The following is a 27,702-nucleotide window of genomic DNA, read 5'->3' as shown; positions in this document are numbered from 1 at the left end:
CCACTTTGGTGAGCTGTTGCTTAGCAGCTAATAATAGGCGATGTTTGCAAAGTAATTTGCCTCTTCCTTGGCCAATGAGAGCCGGAGCACTTTTCCATCAAACCTCCCTTTTCAGGATTTGGCGAGAGGCGAACTTCTCCAAATGTGACCGCTACAGGATCGGAGTTAGACTTGACACGGACGGCTCAGACACAGGCTACTACTACTACTACTACTACTACTACTACAACTCGCTGAGACGTCGTTTCATAAACTGTCGGGACGAATGAAGACTGAAGGATCTTTACGGATTTCGGCGCATAATGTTGGGATGGAGTTTCGAGACTTGTTTGGCTCCAGGGAAGACTAGAAACCCTTCTCCTGCAGACTTGTCGCCGGCGGTGCTGGATGCGCTCATCTTCTATGTTGGATTATTACTGTCGCTTTTACTGAACTCGCACCGATTCTTTGTCGCTTCGCTCCGCGCCGCGCTCACCCTCTTTGGACTATGGCCTCGGATCACGGGGTCCCGGGGGCCGGCGTCTTTGGAGATTTACCCCCGAGTTATACGCGCTCCCAGCCGCCTGCGCACCCAGACCTCCTCCGCAGACCCAGCTACTGCCACGCTGCTTTCGCACTTAAACAGATCTCAAAGGTGATGATATGAGTTCAATAACATCGTTTTAGTCTATTTATCTATCGGGGTTGGGGGGGCTCAGGCTCAGTGTGGAGGGAAGCAGCGTCCATTCAGTCGGGAAATGTGAATGAAACATCTCCAGACGCAGCTTCTGATTTTGCCATTATCTAATCGCCGAGGGTTGAAGGCGCATGTGGAAAAGCAGCCCAGGCTGAAGCAGCAGCTCCCGGGCTGGAGTCCGCCGGGGACCAGCACAGGTCCCACAGGGAGAGGGCAGAGTTTAGATGAGTCTGAACTGTTAATATATGGACCAAAAGTGAAGGAACTGTCTCCCAGGCTAGAGAGGAAAACTATGTATCACCAGGACAAAACCTTATCCGATAGAGAGCTGATCTTTAATGACACTCCGTGAGCCACCTAGACACTCGTCGGCATGTTCACACTGGTGCTCTTTAATTTAGCCTTTTAATCAGTCAATTTGTTTTGTCGCGACTGACTGGGAGAGCTTGGTTTGTTCCCGTGTCCCTCTGCGGTGTTGTGCGTGTTTTGTTGGCTCTGTGCAGGCAGCGGAGAGCCGTGCCGTGCGCACTGGCCCGGGGTCTGTTTGGAAATGTGGTGGGTCCTGTGAAGGAATTCACTGATTGAGTTTGATCTGACAAAGCATCTTTGGACCGCCCGGATGCTTGGACGTGTTTCAGCTCTGCTGTGAGAAAGCACAACACCAGTGCAATGCCTTGTGCAGCAGTGACACTTGCAGCACAGTTGCAAACAGATAGTTGAGATTATAGAGGGAATATGTACAAATGGAGAGTATTACAAAGGAAAAGGTGTCTACTAAAACTATAGCCTTGTCTGCTTATCTGTGTTAGTTCATAATAGACAAGGCCTTACATTTAAGAAGTCACTAACAGCCTAGTGTCTTTTTAAAGGCAGTGCAGATTAAAACTAGATCACTAAAAATGAGCTTGTTTTAATATATTTAATAAATAGTGACACGTTTTTCAGACTGGAGCAGAAGTTTGACGATGAGTAACATTAGGTTTTCTCTGGATTGACGCTAAGAGGAACTTGTTCGGCATATATGATTAATACTTGTACAAATCCTCGCCGTAGCTGTGGAGTTCAAATCATCTAACAAGTCCTGGATCTGAACTATAAGTTGGGGTGCATGGGGAGAACACTGGCAGTCAAATCTGTGGTTAGTCAGCACCTGAAATGTTTCACCGTAGAACACAGAAGAAGCCTGTCACTGTGCTCTCCATGTTGTCTACAATCTGTCCACTACACACAATGTTTGAGATACAAATCTATAAAACAGCTGTGAAGTGTTATTTATATGAGGTAACATAATAATAATAATAATAATAATAATCTCATTGTATCACCCTATTCTTCCCTCAACATCCAGGGTAAGGCAGTAGGTCAGAAAGCTCCACTGTGGATCCGGGCGAGGTTCCAGGCCCTCCTGTTCACACTGGGCTGCCACATCCAGAGACACTGTGGGAAGGTCCTCTTTATTGGACTCTTAGTATTTGGGGCTCTGTCTGTGGGACTCCGAGTCGCAGCCATCGAAACGGACATCGAGAAGCTATGGGTGGAAGGTGAGTGTCAGAGATCTTTCCAATGTGCCGCGTTTTGTGCCGAGATGTTTGTGTGACGCAGTGACACAAATGCATCACATGTGCTGTCCGTTGTGTGTGTATCATATGTGTCTCGTTGTGGGACAGCTTCTCCCTGAAATGTGTCATCACAGAGTGCTGCATTCAGGGGCCTTTGGATCATAGGTGGATCTTTACTGACTTTTACTGATACACGAGTTTGAATGACAATATAGAAAACGCAGGGTGGTGGTGTTAGTGTCATGTCAGTGCCATGGGAGGGCACTGGGTGCTCGGTGACTGCTTGTCAGGCTGAGAAAAACAAACGACAATTTTTACATAGGAGGTCGAGGCTGATGCGAGGGGATTTTTTTAATCTTTGGCTGCTTGGAAATGGTTATCACACACATTATTTCTCACACCATCACAACTCCTTAACAAATAAAAAACAGATCCCTAACACAAAACAGATTTATGTTGCTTTGTCGAAACAGACGTAACACACACACACACACAGAAGCAAGTCGATGCATTAGTTCACAAAAGGATCGCTGTGTGTCCTTGAAACTTGTCATTGTTTACTCACGTCTGTCCATTTCTGAATAAGTCACAGTTCTCACCCAGAAACCCAAACACATCTCTGACACGGCTGCATTCCAGTGTCAGACAGACACAAACATATCTTGTGTCTTCTTTATGAAGAAGACTGTGTGTGTGTGTGTGTGTGTGTGTATGACTCTGTTGAGTTGACATTTTCTTGCAGCACATTTTTTAGGTTTAGGTTATCTGTGCATTTTCGGGAGCAGAAGCAGCTTTATTTGGTTTTTCACACTGGCCAAATTCCTTTTAAACCCCCAGGCTTTCAGTGCTGGGGCTGATCCCTGCAGCAGATGGACTGTGTGAATGGTTAGCCATCTTTGAGGGTTCTGACCCCTCCCCCCCCTCAGCTCCCTGTGTGGTCCCTAACTATTCTTGGATTCCATTCAACAAGAGGCAAACAGGCAGGCAAGCAACCAGGCACCACCTCCCTAAACCCCCCCTCCCTCCTTCCTCTTCCTCCCCCTCCTCCTCCTCCTCGTCCTCACAAGAAGAAAAAATATAAGTGAATGCAGCTGAAGTTTACCCACCTGTTTTGCACGCTCTAAAAGCACCACAGCAGTTGGTGAATATAAACAGACTCCATAGGGTTTTTGAGCCCACCATGTCACTGGAGGACAGAGCACATGCGGCTCCCACAGGAGCTACGTGGAGGTGTTGGAGGAGTCACAAGTTGCTGGCCGTAATTAGAATCGCACAGGACTTTAAAAAGTTCCAGTATCAGGGAAGGGGGAAGTTAAAAGCAACAATTTCAAATAAATGTTGTCATTAAACTTTATTAAACTGGGGGTTGAAGGAAGATTGTGAATCAGTGTTTACATTTCCCCTTCTTCTTCTTCTTTTTTTTGTTTGGTTACATTCTGGTAAGTGTAAAGGTTCGGGATTACCTCTTGAGCTAATTGGCGTAGTCGTCCCTTAAAGGAGATGTTTAGATGTTTGCGTGCCAGTTGTTTTGCTGTGGGACTGAGCGAGTTTGAACCGGGGAGGGCTGAAAAGGATCGCTGTCCCTTTAAGAGGCTGTGGCTGTGTTTCTAAAGTTTCTGCCTGCCTTGTTTCCACCAATAGCCCATTGACAAAGCTGCTTGGGCCTCAATGGAGAGTAAAGTGGTTCAGTAACAAGGAGAGGTTAGTTCTCTCGCTCACACACACACACACACACACACACGCACACATGCACACACAGAAAAACACATGCACCTTTGCACATAAGCGAGGACACACTCAAGAGGGAGGGATGATTGATTTCAGATGAGGAGACGTGAAATTTAGAATGAATGACTTTTGACTGGGTTGCTTTTGTACACGTAAACGCAACGTCAAAAGCAACATGACATAACATAAGCAGTTTCCTTGTCGATTTTTCCCACTTGTATCCCACTTTGGTCGTGATAAACTAGCTGTGAATTGACACCTTATGTGTTAACACTCTGTCAGCAGCATGGTGAAAGCTGTGCGTCTCTGCATGTGTTTGTCTGTGTGTGTGTGTGTGTGTGTGTGTGTGTGTGTTAGGGGGGGCATATGCTTCCTATTATATATTCATACGTTGCAGTCGCCCCCACAGAACTCACACCAACACATGCACTTGTCATCTTTGCCACCTCTGGTGTGTTCAGCTTTCCTGGCCATAAGGTCCGACCACCTGAATTTCCTGACTGCGTGCCTGTGTGTCTGCCTTGCTTTGTGTGTGTGTGTGTGTGTGTGTGCGTGTTCATATGTCTACCTGTCTGTCTGCCTGCTCTGTGAAGTCAGGCCACCAGGGCTGTTTTAATTGCTTCCTCCCTCCTACTGGACCAAAACACTGTGAAGCCGAGCACAGCAGTGCTGTCTGTGTGTGTAGAGGGAAGAGACCCAGAGAGAATGGGAGGCAATGTGAGGGAGAGTTACTTTTAATGAAAGGCATATCTGCACTCACAAGCATTTTTTTTTTTTAACTTCCTTTTAAAAAAATTTCTTTCTAGAATATTTCAAAGGAGGACATGGAACGGAAAAGTAAACGGGTGAATCATGCCTTCAGTCCTCACACCTGTGTAGGTGACGATAAAAGCCACAGAATCAGGGTGTTTAGTCTGTCAGGGGGATTAAGGAACATTTTATGGCTTACCGCTCAGTCACTGAGGAGAATCTGAGACAGATATCGCCCCCTGAGATGCCTTCAATCACGCTGTGTTGTTTTAGCACCGTCAACGGTTGAAAATAAGCCCCAACGAATGCACTGCGGCTCCATTTTTTTCAATTCTTAACTTCCCTTATACATTCAAGACAAAACACTGTTTGCATACTGTAAACATTTATGATGTCTCGTGTGGTGTCGACGCTTTGTTTATTTATCCTGCCCACCCTTGAGAATGTGAGAGGCGGCAACGTGCGACACAGTCTGTTTTTGTCCACGGGCAGAAAAGAGAGAGGTTGTAAAAAAAGAAGTGCAGGAAGGCGAGGAGGATGAGAGGAGGCATCGGGGGTTGGAGCAGGAACAGGGTTTATGGTTACCTGACGCTTGTGCTTTTGCCTGTCTCACCCAAACAAACTGTCGATGGCAGTTGTGTTAGTTTCACGATAGAGAAACGGCAAACTAATCTCTGAGGAGCTAGACTGTTGTTTTAAGAAGGATATTAAAGGGTACGACGTCCTCTCCCCACACAAAGGCCAACTTGAAAAGTTTGTTTGAGAAGGAGAGGAAAGAAATGGCCTCCATGTAAGAGTCGTGCTGTTTACTTTTTCATTAGCTAAACTCATCCTTCTTACCAGAGTTTGGGTGAAGCGTGACAGACATGTACACAGACTCAAGCTGTTCAAATATGAGCGCAGTAAGACAGGTCCTGTCCAGATAGTCTGTGGGCCACATGTCCGATACAGAGGATAGGAAAGGGGTGCATTACGATCCACGCCCTACACCGTCCACGCAGAGTGCCGTCTTTGCTCTCGATAAGAAACATCGAATTTAAAAGACACCAAATGCATCTTCATGAAGGGAAAAACACGGCACACGTGGGCATTCTGATGTTTGGAGCAGTTTCTCTAAACAACCCTCAGAGCGGCACAGCAGGTAAATGCTATAATTCATCGGAGCGCACACAGCGCCCCCAGTTCAGACACAGAAAGGGAGCTCTATGAGGCATTATTGAAGGTGAATAGTGCACGGTGGTGCCCCAGCTAGATAAATAAACTCCCAGCGCTCAGGGCCCAGGACCTCACTGGTAGAGAGAACAAACAAGACCAGAGTCAACCTGGGTCACTTCTAAATGTTTATTTCACCCCTTCCACCTCCATCCTTCAATCCAAGTCTCCCTCATTCCATCTCCTTTCTCAGCAACCCCCCCCCCCCCACACACACACACACACACACACACACACACTCTCCAACAGTCAGACCACCCCTCAATAAATAAACACACATTGAGCAGTTATAGATACATGCGCATATGACAGACACATGGCTTTTGCTTCCAAGATACAGGATACACACAAACTGTTCACTATCTGTATTTCGGAGTGGGAATTCAACTGTTGCAAAACAAAAATCATCATCGTACGCCATGTTTACAGTGGGAACATATACAGTTGTTTTGGTGCCAAAGCTTCAATTAAAAAAAAAAGAAAAGGGCCACTGGACTTGTCACACTCCTTTCAAAGCTGAATGCAATATCCTGAAAGCCGAAAGCAGGATAATGAAAACTCAATCAATATAGTGTGGCAGCCTTTCTCTCAGCGCTGAGGAGCAACCTTTGTCTTTGGTCCACGTGAAATAAAGCAACACCAGTCACCTCAGAGCTTGCACCATTAGCTCCTGTCTTTGCAACGTGAAAGTATAAAAAGTAAAGGGAGAGGGAGAAGGAGAGAAACTGAACATTTTCTTGGTACTTGGAAGGGGGAAAAAAAGAAATTGTTCTTGGGCTCAATAAATTCATTTCTTGCCTTGAATGAGACCAGCAACGTGGAAAAATTTTGCCTTTCAGGCTGGGATGAATGTATGTTTCAACCACACATTAAGCAGTATTAGCAGTCAGTGGAGTGTCTAATGTGACTATTTTTCACAGTGGCTAACACTGCCCATGATTAGCATAATTAGCAGAGGCAAGCCTATACATATGGAAATAGAAGTGCCTAAATGCCAACCCTGGTGTAAATTTATGTGTGGTGGCTCACACCGCTGGCACATCTGAATAGAATGTAAGTGAGGCTGATTTTTCACGTTGTTTTCCCCTTTTTGATACAGTTTTTAAGGAGTGATCTCGCGGTGGTTGCTGTTTTTTTTTTTTTTCGGCTTCATTTAAATACGTTTTTTCAAATCATTTTCTCAAATTCACACATACATTGTATTTCTATAGGTCAAGTGCCAGCTTCTCTGCCGTGCCCCCAGCCTCACACTCCCACAGCCAACGCTGGCATTGTTTTACACGCTGAGAAACTCTTTTAGTTCGTTCTTCTGTTTGTTGGGAAACATCTGAAAGAAATTGAAGGGTTCAATGACAAAAAAAAGAGTGTGCATTCAGTCTGTAGCTGCTGTAATGAAGGATTGTATGGCAGTGTGGCCCATCTGCTGGGGGTGCCCTGGCTAGGGGTATTCCACGGGGCAAGGCTGGGGACCCAAACTGGGGCACAGTCCTGATTCTGGTTGGTCCGCATGTGACAAAAGGGTGGCCAGGCCAAGAGAATGAATTCCTCTAGGGAGAAAATGGGAATGATGAAGCCAGTGTTTCGATTGACTATGTTTCCTTCATCTCTGATGACATGGCATGGTCTTCATGTAGCACATTCCTTACACACAGTGCATTTGATGAAGACGGCAGCACAATTACATTTCTAATATTAATGGGGTATCAGGCTATGCAAACCATAAGCAGGTAATTTCCAGTGTACTATGTAGCAGGTAGCAGCATACAAGTCACTTATAGCCTTCTTCTTGGGACTTCCTCCAGAACAGCGTGGGGCCTTTCAGAGGCCCCCTAATCCAGCTAATCACACACTGAACTATGACGGTGGCTTGGTCTGACCTTGGTCTGGCCTGGAAATGGGACTAGGCCTGTAAACCACAAATATAGAATAGAATAGAATAGGATAGAATAGAATAGAATAGGATAGAATAGAATAGAATAGAACGTAGCCTTGGTTTTCATCCTAGAAGCCAGATGTGAGAAGCCGCACATATTTCAGAGAGTAAGGGAATTCTGGGTGTTCAATGTTTGTATATAAAATGGGTCAGGTGGGGAGGAAATGACTGAGGTTGATGGAGACAGGGCCCAGTGTTAGGCACCAGTACACGCACACTAGCGCACACGCACGCACACACAAAGATTTTATATTTGTACACCCACAGCCATGAGACCATGTCAGGGCTTGTTATGACATTTTTTGCTTGCTTTTCACTTTCCCAACGTCGTAACTGTTGTGAAAGTGCTTTTAGTGGTGGAGCTAGTAAATGAATTCATATGTTGCGATCAAGTTGTTTGCTAAAAAAACTCTAAGAGGGTGATTTAGTCTCACAAAAACATCCAGTGAAAGGACTGTAGCTATGATTTAGGCAGTTGTGATCATTTATGTTTTCCATTTTTGATCGCGTCGCCAGACACAGATTAATATTTTGTGTTTGAAAATTGCTCATGTAATAAAATTACCAGCCGCTGAAGTGTTAAAGCTCCACACTCAAAGGCGCTCTTTTTCCCAGGGTGGGAACATTTCCGGGAACTGTCTCTTTAAGGCTGTGTGGAGCCCAGGCAGAGGGTAGGGGGGATTGAAACAGAGTGACAAAGAGAAAGAAGTTGAAAAGGAGAAAGAAGGAGGAAAAGGAGAAGCAGAACTAGGAAATAGGAAGAAAATTTGATGAGAGACGATCCCTGAGTGTAAGTGGAGCGAGTGTTGAGCTGAGCCGAGCTTAAACGATCAGAGTGGTTGCGACGCTCAAAGTTGGGTGGTTGGGGCCGGACTGGGGGTTGAGAAGAGAAGGCGAGAAAGAGGGAGAGAAGAGAGAGGACTGGCTGCCTGGGTGGTCCAGATGGGAGGAACGAGACACAAATAGCTATAATTTACTTCAGGAGGCCTGTAATTACAGAGCCAGAGTCTCTCCGAGCCACCCAGTTCCTGTTGGGATCAAAACCCCACGCTGCAGAGGTTAACATACAAAATGTCAAAAAGGGTTTAACAGATGTCAATGAGGTCCACAAACGGAAAGAGTTCCATTTTGTAGTAGCCTTTTTTGATTAGAAACTGTTTGGCAAGGGAACTGTGAAGTCACAAGGGAACCAAATGGTCCAATGGTTGTTCTCACACGAAGCCTCGTCACTTTGTACATGTACCCGTCAGATTAGGAAAAGTCAAACTCCAATAATTAGGAAAAATGTTCATTTAATTTAGTCAGCCACAAGAGTACGAAGTCTAAAGGAAATCACTTTGTGGGCATCTTTGTATTGTGGCTCCCTCGAAAATAAAAGCGTTATAAATAAATCATATAAAGACTTCATATAAATAAAGACCTCAAAGTTTTAGACCAGATGTGCCAAAAACACCCCCCAAAAAATGCCTAATTTTGAGGTATTTTCTTTTGGGATACACAGAGCCGGACACTTCAAACAAAAAAGAGGCGAATAACGACTGCAAATAAACAAAGTGACTTAATATTCCCGACCTCGTGCATAGGTAATTAAAGCCTTGAAAGCAAAGCCTCGGAATATTGGAGGGTATCTCCAAGGCCCAGAGTTCTAACCTGATCTCACACTTTCACGGCGTAGGCTGAATAGTTTGTTTTTTCTTCTCTCCCCATCAATTATAAGAGCCTGTTCCAGGCTGGGGGAGGTGCAGAGAGCATGACAGAAAGAGGGAGAGAAAGAGAGAGGTAGGAGCTATAGACTGTAATAAAAGGTATAGAGAAATAGATGCTAAAAGCGGTGAAGCCAGGGTTGAGTAAGTGAGTAAAAGAGTGACGAGAGTTGCAATTAAGAAGTAGGTAGCCCCTTGTTTCCATCCCTAACCCCCTCCTTTCCTGTCTCGCTTTCTCTCTGGGGTTGTCATCTAGTGGGACAGCAAGAGGGGCAGACGGGCCCTCTGTGATCCAGCGCGGCATGTTTCATGTCCACTTGGCACAGGCACAGATCCCCCGGCTGGCAAACTCTTTTCAGGGCAACCTTCTGTAATTAGGGAGCTGGAGTGTACAGCGCAGCACAATATATGTAGCTCCCTCTCTCTGTTTATGTCATCCTCTTTCTATCCCTCTCCTGTTCAGCATCACTTCTGACGTTCACCATTCACCAGTCGTCCCTTCGAAGGTGGACACGAGTTGTGAAATGCATTTTTTCCTTCATGTCTTAGCCCATATCCGCTTCTCCTGGGCAGAACAGTAGAGGAGGTTTTTGGGGCATCAGTAGTAGACTAGTTTTCCGAACAGGGCAACATCTGGTTTACAGAACGAGCCAATGAGAAGCTGTATTACTCATTTCTCTTGGCCAGATGCTGGCTTGTGTGAAGTGCCTTCAAAACCAACACTGGTAAGGGCCAAGGGCGTTGGTTCGATATATACAGTATGTGTGTTCTTGTGTAACTGTGTGCATATGTCGGGTATGCAGGCAAGACACTCGGTCGTATGATCCCAGTGTGTGTGCTTATGTGCAGTAAAAATATATCCCTCTGTCTGTCCGTCCGTCCGTCTATGAGTTTTGTGTCAATTCAGTCTCAATTTTCCATGTTTTTGTTTTTGCAGCTGGCAGCCGGGTAACTACGGAGCTTCGCTACACCAGGGAGAAGCAGGGAGAGGAGTCGGTATTTACCTCACAGATGCTCATCCAGACGCCCAAAGAAGAGGGCACCAATATTCTTACCCAGGAGGCTTTGCTGGTTCACATGGAAGCCGCCCTCTCTGCCAGCAAGGTTCATGTGTCACTGTTTGGAAAGTGAGTGGTTTGTGTTCAGTTATGTTATGTGAGTAAGTCTTGTACCAAGATCGTGAAAGGATGTAAATAAAAATGTGTTGTTTTTTTGTTGTTGTAGATCATGGGATCTTAATAAAATATGCTACAAATCAGGAGTTCCAATTATAGAAAATGTCATGATTGAAAGGGTAAGTTGACAGATTTATTTTTATTACTCATATATATTTCAATCTATTTGTTTATGCTTATATTCATATCCATTTCTTTTTCCTGATTTTTCAGATGATTGACAAACTATTTCCCTGTATGATAATAACGCCACTGGACTGTTTTTGGGAAGGGGCCAAACTACAGGGAGGCTCCGCCTACTTACCGTAAGTCTTTTGCATATTAAACATTTCATAGAAAGTCCCGGCCCCCGTTTTCTGTCATTGCTTCCATCTGACTTGCGTTGCCGTGTGGAGGTGTTGGACGAGGCCGTAACTTTTAGCACATGCTCGATGGAGACATACAGTTGGGCTTTGGTAGTGTGTCAGTGGGTGTTGTGACTGACAGCAGCGGTCAGTAATAGAGTTCTTTTAAGGCCCAGAGAGGGACTGGGGAGGGGTGTCCTGACTGTGAAATTCAAAGAGAGAAAGTGAGGGAGAGATTCAGCGAGCGAGGGAGGGATGGAGAGAGAGGAGATGACTGCAGCAGCAACTGGATGGTGGGTTGATAGAACAGAGGGTGGAGAGGCGGTGGCAGTGGTGGTGGTGGTGGTGGAAGCAGGGGAGGCCTTTGGGTCAGACAATGGTAAGCATTCTTTCAGTTTACGAGTGAGTGTCCATCAGTGCAGGGGCCCCAAAAGGAGGGAGGGGGACCGGCTTTGTCAGCTCATGGCTAACACTCAGCATTCTCATGGTAATGCCCTGGGCTCCCAGCTCCCAAGTTGTCCAACAAATAAAATGGGCAGCATTCAAGTCTCAAGTCCCCCGAGAAAGACGGAGAGAGGCTACAAGACAGTTAACAGTGGAGACTGGGCGTATTTGGGCATTTGTGGATTGTGTTTTTTTTTTTCCCCCTTCTCCCTTTTTTTGGTTACAAAGTGTTCCTGAGAAATTGAGTCACTGAAAGAGTTTTTTTTTCTTCTTTTTTTCATCTTCAACAGTGATATTTCAATCGAGTCCTTGGTTTATAAAAGATAGTTTAGATCATAGCAGATGTTCCGTTGCAAACAGATTATTTGTTTATATTTCTGTCTTGAGCTGACAGCAGTGTGTTGCATGACAAGCCAGCAAGTTCAGAAACAAACAAGTTTCCCATTCTTTGCATCTCCCAGTTGGCTTTTGTGGAAGCACAGCGACAGAGCGAGAGGAGCGCTCCTTTGATGATTCACATGTCCTCCAAGTATTCCTGTAAATTATACTTAGTGCCCCGACATCTGCTGTTATTTTTTTTTTTGTTTTTTACTTGTTTTTCACACGGAGCTGAGGGGAAATTGTGGTCACTGAGATAAGTGTCTTCGGATTCACTTCAGCTCCAGTTTTAAATGCAAAAAAAAAAAAAAAAAGAGTGAGATGGGGAGAGAGAAAGGGAAAGAGGGAGTTGGGCAGATTGGGAAAGAGAATGAGGAAGAGTGAGAATTTGGGAGAACAAAGAGCAGCAATCTATGAAAAAACAAAAGAGCCTAGGCCTGGTTCACTCAAGCAAAGACTTGCTGATAAAGGAGTGTGTCTTTGCAAGCAGCAGCAAAGGGGACCCTGGTATGTGGGAAAGGGAAAGCACCAATGGATGGAGACTGAGCCCAAATCTGTTGAGATGCTTTTATTTCCCTTGTCTCTGTCCTTTCTTACTTTCATCACTGCAAAAATGCCCTGACATGATCTGAGCCACCCAAACACTGATCCACAGCCGAGAAACTCTTTGTCCCTATATGTAGGACTATTTTATGAAGCGGTTGCTAAACTACACACTTGAATACTCGTGATTTACATTAAACTAAACTACAGAGAAAACTAGACAGTTGGCCAAATAGGGATTCTAGCTACAAACTGATCTAAGGACATGAGATATAGCTATATGTTATACCAGACCTCAGAACAAACATCTTAAACCCCCCCATGGAGCCTGCAGGTGGGTGCTGGGGGGGTTATTGGTGGTGGTGGGTCACCAGCACCGGCTTGAGTTGACTGCCTGATTCCTTTTAAACACTATACATGATAAGTATATCCCAGGAGGTGGAAGGACAGAGCACAGGTTTGGCTCAGAAACAGCTTCTTCTTCCTTCCTGTCTCTCATCCCTCACCTATTTTCCTTCCTCTCCTCCAGCCACTCAGCCTTTTCTCTTCCTTCCCTCCTTATCAAGATGTTCGTGAGGCAGAGGTAATTGTTATGACTCGGTGCAGGACACTGAGGAATGAAAGTGAGCGGGCTGCCACACTGCCTTTTCCCTGTGCATTGTGGCAGCGTGAAACAGGATAATAAACGCTATTTTATCCTGTATCTGCAGCTATAGCCTCTTGTGCGGTGCGGCACAACGAGGCACCGAAACATAAACCCCAACTCTTTCTATGCAGATTTAACATCGGCAGAAACACACGCGGTGGAACTTCTTTTACAGACTCTTCAGTGGATTTTCAGTCCTAAATGTGTCTTTGCTCAACAGGGGGATGCCAGATATCCAGTGGATGAATTTAGATCCAGTGAAGCTGATGGAGGAACTGAGTCAGTTCACTTCCCTGGAAGGATTTAAGGAGATGTTGGACAAAGCCCAGGTACATCATTGAACTATAAAATGACAAAGTTACTTGATTGAAGGACTTGCTTGCTTACTGCTTACTCATCTACAGTACATGAACTCCCTTTTTTTCCATCCTGAGAATTACATCCTTGTTCTTAACTCGGTAGGTGGGCCATGCCTACATGAACAGGTCCTGTCTCGACCCCTCAGATCCCGACTGCCCTCTCAGTGCACCCAACAAAGACGAAGAAGAGGTAAACACAATGTCAGTCATAATTTACACAATCCACCCCGTGAGGATGTTGAGAAACAGAAGCACTAATCATATTTTTTGTGTCTGTCTGTTCTGCCCTCCTACCATTCAGAGTCCTGACATTGCCAGGCATCTCCAGGGTGGTTGTCATGGTTTCAGCCGGAAGTTCATGCACTGGCAGGAGGAGCTGATCCTTGGTGGGCTGGTCAAAAACAGCCAGGATACTCTGCTGAGGTGTGTACAGAGCCTGCGGTGTCAGGATGTGTTATATGTTGTAAATGTGCTCTTGTCTTTTTGGAAAATGTACCAATAAGGGGGTTTATGATCATCGCCATGTGAGCGGGCAGCCAGTCCACCCATCAGCATGTGAGCTGCTTTGACTGTGGAATCTGAGTAACCTCCTATAACCCAACAGACACATGCTAGGAATGCCTTTTACTAAGAGGGATCAGTTTCCTGCATGACCCTGGTCCAGGATAGACCAATTAAAGATGATTGACAGACACATTAAACCCCCCATACTTGTTGTGTAAGTGACCAAGGAAGAAGAAATAGAAGAAAAACAAAACTTACATTGACACTTTGCTTAGGCCGAAAGCAACAGTCCCTTAATAAGACATTCTCCATTGTTAATTTTTATATATATACATATTTATATATGTATCAGACTTCAACTGGATATAATTTTATGGCCAGTGCAAATGGAGTGGCAGTATTGGATCAGAGCCCACATCATGACCCACACAGGCCCCAGGGAAGACTGAAAAAGGATTCCAGTCACATCTGCAAGAACCGCATATATGCTTGGACGTGATTTATGATCGTTTCTCTCATATTTGGAGCAGCGCTGCTGCTTGCTGTGCCAGTGCCAAGACAACCTGAGGACATCTGGGATCACAGTCTGGAGATCAGTTGACAGACAGAGTCTAGATAACACCTGCTTTTGGCTGTTTACATTGCAGACAGGCAGGCAGACAAATACGTGTAGAGATGACACCTGCTTTTAACTATTCACTGAGGGCGGGGGGGGTTCTCCATTGAGAAAGAGGCTTGGGGATACCACAAGCATTTACACCATCAAACAGGATGGCTTTTAAATGTGCTCCGTGTGATGGATGCTGCAGTTGAGTTCTCTCTGATGTGTCCTAAGCTTACATTTGTGTACTTTGTAGTGCGGAGGCTCTCCAAACCATGTTCCTGTTGATGAGTCCAAAGCAGCTGTATGAGCACTTTAAAGACGACTACGAGATCCATGACATCAACTGGAATGAAGAGAAGGCTACTGCTATCCTGGAATCCTGGCAGAGGAAGTTTGTGGAGGTGTGAATTTAATTATTTTTCCATTTAAAGGAAAGCCTTTTTTTTAGGGGAACCTGGATTTTTTTTTATGTGACTAGTGTGAGGAAACAGAGGGAGAATAAGAAAAATGAGGATTTCCTTGTCCCTATGCAGGCTTGTTTTGCTTTGGTACACACACACACACACACACACACACACACAACACTGGACTGATTCTGCAGTGTCTGAATTCCATCAGTCTTCAGTTCCCTTGTAAAGTGAATCACAGGAGGGCAGTAGGTATGCATGCATGTATGTATGTGTGTGAGTGTGTGTGTGTGTGTGTGTGTGTGTGTGGTAGGTCAATCATCTCTCTCTGTCAGAGCCCTAGTTATAGGAACAAGCTGTTGCTGTGATAGCTGACACCCACCACAGTGAGGGTAGTAAGGAGGGTGGGAGGTAAGTCACTGAGGGACATGGAATGGAAGAAGGGAAACAAACCAAAAACATAAACTGAGAGAGAGACACCATGCCTCTTCCTGAAATATTATTAAAGAACAAGAGCAGATCCATTACAGATAGCGAACGGGGATGAAATGCTAACAAGCAAATTGCTCTGGAGGACTCGGGTCCGTCCGTGGCACCGAGCGGAGATTGTGGCCTGCCGAGCCCTGCTATCCCATCCCTTCCACCTTTGACCTTACAACCTCTGGCATCTGTGCTCATTACTCCTGAGTTGTCACGCACACGCACAAATGCTAGCACACGAAAAGCACACTTACTCATTCATACTCACATTCACACAGTCGTTTTTTTTGGATACATTTTTAAATACAAATGTGTATTTGGTATTTTGTTTAATTTTACATTTGGTGAAGATAAAGTGCTGCCATTTGGAAACTTAGTTACTTGACATTTAACATTTAAAAAATTCTTTCTTCCCAGGTGGTCCATCTGAGTATTCCAACTAACTCCAGCCAATCCATCCACGCTTTCTCCACAACCACCCTCAATGACATCATGATATCCTTCTCTGATGTCAGCGTTCTCAGGGTGGCTGGAGGCTACCTGCTCATGGTGAGCACATTAACTGATTTACAAAGTCAGATTTACAAAGCTTTCACTTTTATTGTGAAATGACTTAACGATGAATATCAATGTCTTCATTCTAGCTCGCCTATGCATGTGTGACCATGCTCAGGTGGGACTGTGCTAAGTCCCAGGGGGCCGTGGGCCTGGCTGGGGTGCTGTTGGTGGCCCTGTCAGTGGCTGCAGGACTGGGCCTCTGCTCCCTGCTCGGCCTCTCCTTCAACGCTGCCACCACACAGGTACGACACAAAGGAAAATGTCAGAAATCATATTGTTATTATTAACAGCGCAGGTTTTGATGCCTCACACTTCAAACGTCAATTCTCACCCTTTGTTATGCACTCGTGTGTTTCCCCTCTTAGGTGCTTCCCTTCCTAGCTCTAGGGATTGGTGTGGATGACATGTTTTTGTTGGCTCACTCCTTCACAGAAGCTGGAGGTAGCATCCCATTCAAGGTACCTGAGAGCTTTTCTCTCTGCTATTCTCCTCTCCTTGTCTCTTGACTCCTCTCCTCTCACCTCCTGATTTGTGCCTGTGTTTGTTTTAAAGGATCGGACAGGAGACTGTTTGCGTCGCACCGGCACCAGTGTGGCTCTGACTTCCATCAACAACATGATTGCGTTCTGTATGGCGGCTCTCGTACCCATCCCGGCCCTGCGAGCTTTCTCTTTGCAGGTAAACACACGGCCTTGCACGCATGTGCGCAGACATAAACACATGTACACAATCACTCACCCAGAGGCCCGAGGCTCCTTTGAAAATGAAAGAGATAACTTAAGAGAGGTGACGTTTATACAGAGCAACAAAAGCCTTTGTTCTCTGTTTTTATTGCCATTTCACCTACAGGGCCAACTTTTTTTTGTGTGTGTGTGTGTCTGCATGTGTCTGTATATGTGCATAATTGTATGTATGTATGTTTGTGTGTCCATGTAGGTGCAATGTAGAATAATCAGAGCAAAGAGTGATGAACAGACAGAATGAGGCAGACACAGAGAGAGAGAGAGAGAGAGAGAGAGAGAGGGGAGGGAGGGAGGGAGGGAGGGAGGACTAGATCAGTATATCACTGGCCCCTTCAAGGCGGTTTGCTCTGATCTGTTACTCACTGTGGGTGGTCTGAAACACACAAGCACACACACAAATATGCACACATAGATGTACGCACTGGAAACCACATCCAGTTAGAATGTCAGCTTCAGGGGCTGGAGTGAACGTGGAGGTGGTGTTGGTGAAGGACGATGGTTATGCTCAAACTCGTAACACCCCCCCCCCCATTCTCTCTACTAGTTCTTTCTTTATGGCATTCTCTCTTTCTTTTCCCGCTCCCTCACCCTCCCCCCTCCTCCTGGCTTGCTCAGTATTCCTGGCTGGTGATTTAGAGTATGGCTTTCCTTTACTTTCTGAGCTGTGGTCTGAGAGACTGAAAAAAAAAAAGAAAAAAGAAAGCAGAAGCAGAAGCAGCCCTGACTCTCCTCAGTTATGGTAGAGTGTCTGTAATTTCACATACTGTCTCTCTGTCTCTTCTCACGTTGTTTTTCTCTCTGTATTCCTATCCCCAGGCGGCCATTGTGGTTGTGTTTAACTTCGCCATGGTGCTGCTCATCTTCCCCGCCATCCTCAGTCTGGACCTCCACCGGCGCGAGGACAAGCGCTTAGATGTCCTCTGCTGCTTGTACAGCCCCTGCTCTGACCGCGTCATCCACCTCTCGCCGCACGAACTGTCGGATGCCGGGGAGCAGCCGCACTCGCCGACGACAGCGACGACGCACCAGTATGCCGCGGGGTCCACAATCACCACCAGCACCCAAATCACCACCACGGTGCAGGCGTTCACTCAGTGCGACGCAGCAGGACAGCATATTGTGACGATTCTACCGCCTACCTCACAGATCTCCACCAGCCCACCTTCCATCATCCTCTGCCCAACTTCCCAAGCTCAAGGTAAACACAGTAATATCACGTTTCTGTTTGTGAGCCAAATTCTGTCACAATCTACGAGAAGACTAATTTGGTGCTTGTATTATCTTCTTCTAGCTGCCACACCTTCCCCCACCACCTCAGTGCCTGACCCCTACGGTTCCCAGCTCTTTACCCCTACCTCCAGCTCCACACGGGACCTTCTAGCCCAGGTGGAGGAGTCCAAATCGGGAAAGGAGTGCGTCCCACTCCCTTTCCTGCACTGGAATCTGTCCAGCTTTGCCAGAGACAAATATGCCCCTCTGCTCCTCAAGCCAAAAAGCAAAGCCGTGGTGGTGGTCCTCTTTCTGGGCCTCCTGGGCCTCAGCTTGTATGGAACAACCATGGTGCATGACGGCCTCTACCTGACTGACATTGTGCCACGTGACACCAAGGAGTACGATTTCATCGACGCGCAGTTCAAATATTTCTCCTTTTACAACATGTACCTGGTTACCATGGATGGATTTGACTATGCCCGGTCACAGCGGCTGCTGATTCAGCTGCACAACGCTTTCAACTCCGTCAAATACGTGGTCAGAGACAGCGACAACAAACTGCCCCGCATGTGGCTGCACTACTTCTACGACTGGCTCAGAGGTATGTTGTTGTTTCTTTGTCATGAGTCATATTTAATAACTTTGTTCCCTGAGGTGTTTTGATAATGATATCAGGATCTGGTGGAGGTTTTCCCAGGTGTGCTTTTTTACCCAACACACGAGTGAATGGGTGTGTGTGTGTGCAGTGGTGAGAATGTGCGAAGGGTTAGTAAAAGTTCAGAGTTCAGTCAGGCCTTTTACCCCCACACACCTGGGCTTAGGGCTGGTGCAGTAGACAGGTTGGGGTTATAGGTTATCTTTACGTGTGTGTGTGTGTGTGTGTCCTCAGGCACAGTCATGTCAGAGACCCACTCAGGAGGAAGTAATAGCTAACAGGTTGATCAGAGCCAGATGAGCAAAAAAAGAGAGAGAAGGAAAAAGAAATGTGATATGTCATATTGTCAAAACCACTTAACACATTGCCACACACATCATTTTATGATAATAGAAATCATAATATTTATAACTGACACCCATAATAGAGTTTTATTTTCAGTCTGCGTTTTACCTCACACGCAGGTCTTCAGGCTGCTTTTGATGCTGACTGGCAGGCAGGCCGGATTACAGCTGACAGCTATCGCAATGGCACAGAGGACGGAGCTCTGGCGTACAAGCTCCTCATCCAGACTGGCTCCAAGAAAGAGCCTTTTAACTACAGCCAGGTATGTCCGAGAGCTTTAAAGAAAAAAGATTATCTTGAAAACAGAATCCACATGTCCTTTCCAGAACATGGTGTGTGGCTTTGTCGAGGCAACCACATAAGTAGCAGTGTTTTGACCATTCATTTCTTTCTCTAGCTGGTGTCTCGCCGGCTGGTAGATACCGAGGGTCTGATTGCTCCAGAGGTGTTTTACATTTACCTGACCGTGTGGGTCAGTAATGACCCTCTGGGCTACGCTGCCTCCCAGGCCAACTTCTACCCCCATCCCAGAGAGTGGATTCACGACAAGTATGACACGACAGGAGAGAATCTGCGCAGTAAGTCTTCCGTCTCATACACGTGGATACAGCCCGAAAGCAAAATATAATGTGATCATAATTAAATCCCGTTCTCACTTACAGTCCCAGCTGCAGAACCTCTCGAGTTTGCCCAGTTTCCCTTCTACCTGAATGGCCTTCGCCAGGCCAGCGACTTCGTCGAGGCTATTGAGAGCGTGAGAGCCATCTGTGACGAGTTTGGCCGCAAGGGCGTGTTCAACTACCCCAATGGATATCCCTTCCTGTTCTGGGAGCAGTACATCGGCCTCAGACATTGGTTCCTGCTGGCCATCAGCGTGGTTCTGGCCTGCACCTTCCTGGTGTGTGCAATTCTCCTGCTCAACCCCTGGACTGCCGGCATCATTGTAAGTCATTTGTCAGATTTCTCCAAAACTCTTCATCATGTCATCCTCCTCCTCATCATCATCTTTTTTTGCCTGTTTCTGTCTCACCTTGTCCCTCTCATCTTACCTCAACAACATCATTACCCCTTTCTCCCGCTCCTCTTCCTCTCACTTTCTTCTCACCCTTTTCAGCTCAGCTCAATAACACTGTCTAGGGGGCCCCTTTTTCTCTGTGGAGAGCTCCTGCGTACACACACTCACGCACACACATGGGGACCTTTGTCATTCTAATGGAGACTGGGCCAGCCTTAGAAAAAGGAAATGCAAAGGAGCGAGAAAGGCTTTGCCCTGCCGAAGCCTCTAGTTCCAACTCCCTCAGCTTTTGTCAGAGGGAGAGGGAGAGACTTGGGGACAGGACAGATCTGCCCAGTTGCGACCTTGGCCTGCTAAACCCATCCATCAGTGATGTGTGTGTGTGTGTGTGTGTGTGTGTGTGTGTGATTGAGAGAGAGAAAGAGACACGCACACACAGAGAAATTCAGATTTAGGGAAAGAGAGAGAGATAGGAGAGAAAGAGATTGTGTGTGTGTGTGTGTGCGCAGTGTTTGTAAAGCATTTCACATACAAGCTGGTGGCACCGGTGGTCCTCCAGGGCCCCCCAGACTCACACACTTGCACAGATCCACACATCGCTGGCCAGTGGGGGGGCTGCAGTGTAGCACAACAACAGTGCCAGTTTCAGTTGGAATGTGTTAAATTTAAGTAGCAATCCTCAGCAGCTCTGATAGAGACAGCAACACACCCCATTCTTCTTGAGACACAGAGCGAGGCACAGCTACAGGCGTGCGTGGTTTCCAAGCGCCGGACCGCCAGTGAAGGTTTCACCCGGGCCCGTATGTGGTCGAGCAGTAAAACGGCTTTTATCATTTCCAATTTAACCATGCCCCAGCTCATAGTTCCCGCCTGGATCAAAAGCCCCCATTTGGCCCGGGAACTGTTTTCTCCTCCTTGTTTTCTCAGATCTGTTGTTGATCCGTTTGTACTGCGGTTTACTGTAACACCGCACATTTACTATTCAGACATTAGGAAAGTGAAACACTCTGATGTCGGAAACAGTAAAAATAAGAATTCTTGTAAAAAAAAAAAAGTTTTGTTTTTTTCCTTCTCTTCAAAGAGACTGATGGGCATACATTTATTTCAACCACAATGTAAGGATTGGTGGGGGCGACATTCATTTCTTGTTTGTATGCCTTTATTTGTTTTTAATTGTCTCTTCAGCGGCCTGCCGTTTCTCATGTACAAAAAAAAACAGCTCACTGATCCCCTGTCCTCTTTTCAGGTGTTTATTTTGGCCATGATGACGGTGGAGTTGTTTGGCATCATGGGCCTGATTGGCATCAAGCTGAGTGCCATCCCTGTGGTCATCCTGATCGCCTCTGTGGGCATCGGAGTGGAGTTCACTGTTCACGTTGCACTGGTGAGTCAGCACACTCTCATGGAGTGACAGAGCACTTACAGTTCAAGACCTATTTCAAAAGCAGTAGTCTCTGGTTTGGTTACCAAGTATTTACTGTAAAACAAAACATTTACAAATGACAACGGCACTGATTGGCAAATGCCAGAGAATAATTACATTTAACCTCGGATAACACGTTACAAATATTTGTTGCATGTAATTTGCCTGTACAAGGAATTGTAAGAGTGCATTTAAAAAAAAATAAAAAATGAATAAGGTAAAATAAGTGTGATCAAAGATTTACTAGGAAGCGTTTGGCTTCCTGGTTGATGCTGGCAGCTCTCTAGCACAGTTTAGTCTTGTAGTGCAACATAGTGATCCCCAACAAAACCAAAGGCAGGAATTCTGAAGCATGCCAAGCTTCGCCGCAAGCACAACTTTTGTGTGATCGGCAAGATTTCCAACTCATTTCTCTCCCCCCGCCTCCCTCTTTGCTGCAGGGCTTCCTGACAGCAATTGGCAACAGGAACAAGCGCTCGGCAGTGGCTCTGGAGCACATGTTTGCCCCGGTGGTTGATGGAGGGATCTCCACACTGCTTGGTGTGCTCATGCTGGCTGGATCAGAGTTTGACTTCATATTGAGGTGAGATGCTGTGTGTGTATGCACATCTTTGTATGTATGCATCTGACAAGCTGTGGCCACTTTGACTCTTGGGGTCTGAATCCTCCTCAGCCCATATGTTACGTTAACAAGCCGCGTTTTGGTGTGTTATGACTCTGGTGTTTGTGTGTGTGTGTGTGTGTTTGTTTGTGTTTGTGTGCATGGAGCCAGTTGTCCATAGCCTCACTCAAAGACAAGAGGAGGACCAGTGGGGGGTCATGGGTGCATGCAGGTGGAAATGTAATACCACTTTTTCACACACACACACACACACACACACACATTTAGTGACAAACATGCACCTGGTTCTGTCACTCTGGGCACACACACATCCATCTTCACATTCAGCCTCAGAGCACAACAAATGGGGAAAACATCAAGGGTGTGTAGCAGCTGCTCGTAAACATGGAAGTGTTCTTCTGCCCACTGGGTGGTGTCTCTCTCTCTCTCTCGCCCTCCTTCACTCGCTCACTCGTTCTCACTCATTCTTTCACGCAGACACAAACACACACGAGGGAATCAGTAAAAATTCCCGTCATCCGTGTGGCATTCTCTCCGGCCATGTTAGGTGCTGTAATAAAAAGTTCAGCTAAATTTGAACTGGTCAGCCAGTCAATTGGTGTGAAGCCCACCAACAGACACCATACCCGTGTGTGTGTGTGTGTGAGTGTGTGTGTGAGCGTGTTTGTGCGTGTGTTTTCTAGCACTGTTTCATGGTCAGAGTGGAAAAAAAGGCAAATAGCTCAATGTTTTTCAGCCGAATGTGGTCTCGGCCTAAAAACCGAAACCACAACCTTGAGCTCACAGACTGCAAAAGGCCTCCATGACATAAAAAAGCACAGTTTTCTGCAGAAACACAGGGAGAAGCAGAGCGAGGAGGAAATGTACTCTGAGGGTGGCTTCCATGCAAGGATATGAGGTCCTGGTGGGTGGGTAGATGGGTCCTCCACATTGGGAAGGAGAAATAAAAAGGCGTAATTATGTACAGAGTGCAGAGAATTTAAGGGAACTAAGAGGACGCTGGGTTGCGATTATGGGACGACATGTTCAGAAAGTTGTTTTCTTCTTTCCTTCCATGGTTGTGACAGAGGTCATTTTCAGCTGATGGGGGTGAGAGAAAGGGGTCTGGTATCTCTGTTGGAGGTCTTGTTTAGCTGTAGCTGTCACTGTGGTCGGGTGAATGGGGCAAGCCAGAGCTGACTAGCTGGGGAGCAGCATAAATATACCATTGTAAACATCTCCTGGCCTTGTAATGCACTGAATAAACAACAAGTCTAATTCAGCTCTGCTCAGAGCCCCCTCTCTCTCACACACACACTTACACAGCAAGTATTCACACACACGGAAAAATGCACATATGTGCAGGCATGTAAACACTCTCTTTCTCTCACACACACACACACATACGTACACACATGACTCCCCAGGCCCTGACAACGAATGGAAAAGATTACTGTTTAAATAAACAACAGAATTCCTAACAGTGAGACGCTGTTGGAGGTCCCACCAAAGTCTCGCTTTTCTTATTTATTTTTTTTCTTATATTTTTTTTTACCACGTAAAGAACTAAAAATGCAGTTTGAAGCAAAAAAATAATGAAGAGCGCTAAAACAAATCCTCGAAAGACGACCTGTTTGTAATTTCTTGTGGCTGAGCGCTAATATGATGAAGTGCGCCAGTTCAATATCTGTTTGTGGTTTAAAGGCAGTCATGGCTTGAGCAGACGACAAGATATTTAAAAATGTCTCCCTCAAGTGTTTCATCTGAAAAAACTGGTGAGCATGTGTGCTATTATTCTTATCGGAGGAGAGAAAAGAAACATGTCAGAGGGAGAGTGTGTCCTTTGTCAAGTAGTAGTAAAACTGTACCCGTAGTTTATTCAGTGGAGAAAGAAGCATGTTTCCAGGACACTCTGCAGTTATTATCGCTGTCTTTTCTTTTTCGACTTCATTCCATCAATCACGTTTTTCCTCCCTTTTCCTTTTACCTCTTTAAGTCTGGCTGGTGGTTTGCATCACAGTGTCTCTCTTTTTCTGCTTTCTGTTAGTCTTTAAGTGGACTCCTCTCTAATTTTCTTGGGAAGCTCTTTCTTGTGGTCTGCCTCCACCCCTGGCCTCCTCAGAGCTCTTCTGAGATGCACGCACACACAAAAAGACGCACATATATGCATTCAGTGTGAGTGTAAAAAAAATCAAGTGAGAGAATGTCATGTAACAACAGCGGTGGAGGCACCAAAGCACGTTGTAGTTGGCCGCCCCTTTGACTTTGATACACAAATGTAGGGCTTTCCTTGACCTCTTCCCCTGAGGTGTGTGCACTTGTCCATACAAACCAGCACAACACGTGCTCTCCCTTTCTTATTTGTCATAATTATCAATGAAATCCTCAGAATTTTAAATAAGATGGATCTGTGTCACTATGGGTATCTGTACACACATGCTTGTTTGCCTTGGAAGTGCCCGAACTTGACTTATAACTAATCAGAAAGTGGTGTTCTCTCATACCCTGTAATTCAGGTTCAAACTGACCGCCGTTCATCTCTCTTTCTTCCAGGTATTTCTTTGCCGTGTTAGTAATCCTGACTGTGTTGGGGATGCTGAATGGCTTAGTTCTCCTGCCAGTCCTCCTCTCCATGACGGGGCCTCCAGCTGAAGTCACTCCAGTCGACAATGCCAGCCGTCTGCCAACACCTTCCCCTGAGCCCCCACTTCCCCCGCCGATGACTCACCATGGCTACTACACAGGCCACCACAACCCGCGGTCATCCCGCCAACAAGCGTTCTCTGAGTCATCAGACTCCGAGTATTACTCCGAGATGACCACCACGTCAGGGATTGGGGATGAGGATTATAAATACTGCGACCGCAGCGCATACATCGCACCTCACGCCAGCGTTCCACCTGCTACATCTCACATACTGCTGGAAGCCAGCAAGAACCCCAGCTTCCCCAAGCTCACGGTATGCATGACCACACAGAAAAGACAGGAGCCTCTCCTCTATGATGAAGTGATCATCTTCACATTCATGTGTCTTTTTTTTCCCTCAAAGCTAATTGTGACAAATCTGTTTGTTGTAGGTGGTGAAGCCATTCAAAGAAAATGCGACAGGCACAAGCGTCAGGATAGAACCGTCGAATGAATCTTCGTACAATGCCCAGTCACCTCTCAGCTCCCAGGTGACGTGCTGGGATGGAAACAAGAGGGAGCAGCATCAGCAGAGACAACATTTACCCAGTGACAAAGCTCACTTCCCTGGGAGGACTTGTCAAAGTGGCCCCAGGCTCCAGAACGGCAGAGGGCCGCAGCCAAACAGGACTAAAGGGCCAAGCTATAACAATAGCAACTCTACACTGCCGTCGCAGCAATGTGCAACTGGCGGTCCTGTTACCATGGTGACGGCCACTGCCTCTGTGACAGTGGCCGTGCATCCGAACTTGCCGGGGTCGGCATTCCAAGGCTACATGCATGAAGGTTTTGACACTGACAGTGAGTCGGACTGTTTCGAGGCTGCTAAGAGGACTTGTGGTGACAAAACAAACTTTTCTTCATGTAAGAGAAACTCTATCGAGATCCAGGACTTGGAAGAAACACAGTGCCAGACACAGCGTCAGCTCAGCAAGACACATGGTGAGTGAATCTCAGCTTATCCCGAGTTTAAATCCTCACATCCACAAATTGGTGTTGGGTTTTTTTTCAATGAGATGCTTGAATGTATCGCCGTGTGTTAAGCAATGTCTAAACTCTTTTCTCTCATTTCTGTGTTTCTGCTGCAGGTGGGTTGAGGATCCAGGTAGCCAAAGACTGCTAGACTCTCTCACACACACACACACACACACACTGTGTCTTCTCTCTTCAAACCTCTGGCTGCTTCCCTGAGCACCTTGACCGCTGCACGGTGTCTTGAACTCTTGTCTGTACATAGACTTCACACAAAATGGAGAGGATTTTATTTCAAGGACATATTAAGAAAAAGAAATGGACTTGGTTTTAAGAATTATATAAATCTGAGTATATATTTTATTACTAAAAAAAAAAAAAGAAAGAAGAGGGAAGCTATTTAAAAGAGTACTGTATAACTTGGGTATACTCTTGTGTAAAACATCAGATGTAAAAAATTATTTTTCTTTGTGGGGCAGTTGATTTCCCCCTCCCACAGTGTATAGAATAAGGAATGTGCTATATGTAAAAAGTATCCACAGAAAGTGAGATGTTAATAAGATATTAGGTTATTGAACACATGGTCAGTGTTTTATTTCTATTTGTTTTGTTTGTTGGTGGGGTTTTTTTTTTTTTTTGCTGCTACACTTCAGAAAAAGTGATTTTTGCCTTAAAATGCAGTACCCCCTTCTTCTCCCTCTTGCTTAAGTCAGTATACGTAGTTATTTTGTACACATTATTGCCAAGTCAAGTCCGTTTTATTTATACAGCCCAACATCACAAACACAGTTTGCCTCAAAGGGCTTTACAGTCTCTTACTCTCTCTATCCTTAGACCCTCACACCCAATGCTATAAAATGAGATATTCCCCATCTGACACACGCTCACACTCTCATTCGTAGGTGTAGGTGTTTTTATTACATTGTAATAAGAACAGAGAATTGCACAGCTGATAACCATTGTGCCTTCACCACAGATCTCAGTATAATGTTCCCAAGAAGCAGCAGTAGGCTGATGTGTCGTATTTGAGGATCATTTGAATGTGATCACGCGGGATCACGTTTGTCATAGTCAACGGTGAATCTTTGCCTTAATGTTTTCTGCAGTTTTGAACTACTTGAAGGAGCTGTGATAAGATTTATTTTCCTCATATTGCAGTTTTTCGTAAGCTCTCCAGTGGTTGAAGTTCACCTTTGTGCGAGAGGTGTTCGTTCATTTCCTTGAATTGTGTGTTTGAAAGGGAATTCTAAAATCCAATGCAAAGGGAGTGATTTTTATTTAATTTTGTTTTCTGCTTTCTCTTTTCACTTGGGTGCTGTGGGGCCGCATGTTTTTTTGTAGCCCTTTGCAAACACGGTCATTCTAATGCTTTGGCCTGCTCCAACTCACTTTCTGATGCCTCGCTCTCTTTTTTTTTGTCATTACAAAACCTCATATATGCCACGTTATTTTTTACAATCATCTTTAATTTAAGTTTCTGTTGTTGTTCAGTATTGGTCTCATCACTGCCAGGTTTAATTGCAGGGAAAAACTTTGCCAATCATTTTTTTTTTCTTTTTTGTGAGGCAGCTTTGTTTTCTTCTGTAAATATGGAAGAGAGAGAAGAGTCAAGCAGCTACTGTGCAGTTGTGAATAATTAAGCATAACGGACAAAGCACCATTTACCGTTCCATCAGACCATAGACAGCCAGGAGGTGTCTGTCAGACAGTGGAGTGGAGGAGTTGAGGGGGGGGATCCTGCATTAGTTTGTAGTTGATTTAAAAGAAATGTTAATGTCATGCCATATAAATTATTTATATTAAAATTTTATTTTTGTAGTTTGTACAGATGTTAGTATTTAGACTGAAGTTATATTTTTAAAGAGTAAATATATATTATATATAAATATATCTATTTGTTGCCGAGTTTGTTTTTGTTTTGTTTGAAATTTTTTGGTTGGGGGAAGACGATGGGAGGGAGGGAGGGAGGGAGGGAGGAGGTGGAAAACACTTCAGTGCAGAGGCCATTTCTTTTTCTTCATGGAAAAAAAGGTGGGAAAGGGTTGGAG

At 45.6% G+C, this 27,702-nt stretch overlaps 1 protein-coding gene across 1 annotated transcript; it reads left to right on the top strand.

The window, feature by feature from the left end:
• Positions 1-27,592, top strand: ptch2 (patched 2). The gene is made up of 23 exons (XM_058631525.1): positions 1-634; positions 2,025-2,217; positions 10,499-10,688; positions 10,786-10,855; positions 10,950-11,041; positions 13,312-13,420; positions 13,554-13,640; positions 13,752-13,873; positions 14,812-14,959; positions 15,863-15,994; positions 16,090-16,245; positions 16,369-16,461; positions 16,556-16,681; positions 17,563-17,944; positions 18,038-18,559; positions 19,078-19,220; positions 19,356-19,536; positions 19,621-19,901; positions 21,220-21,357; positions 21,837-21,979; positions 24,551-24,956; positions 25,075-25,624; positions 25,771-27,592. The coding sequence occupies exons 1-23, from the start codon at positions 488-490 to the stop codon at positions 25,803-25,805; spliced, it is 4,446 nt and encodes a 1,481-aa protein (XP_058487508.1). The 5' UTR covers positions 1-487; the 3' UTR covers positions 25,806-27,592.
• The last annotated feature ends 110 nt before the right edge of the window (positions 27,593-27,702 follow it).

This window comes from Solea solea, chromosome 1 (assembly GCF_958295425.1).
Source record: "Solea solea chromosome 1, fSolSol10.1, whole genome shotgun sequence".
NCBI lineage: Eukaryota > Metazoa > Chordata > Actinopteri > Pleuronectiformes > Soleidae > Solea > Solea solea.
The sequence above is the reverse complement of the archived record's forward strand: the minus strand, read 5'-3'. Positions and strand labels throughout refer to the sequence as shown.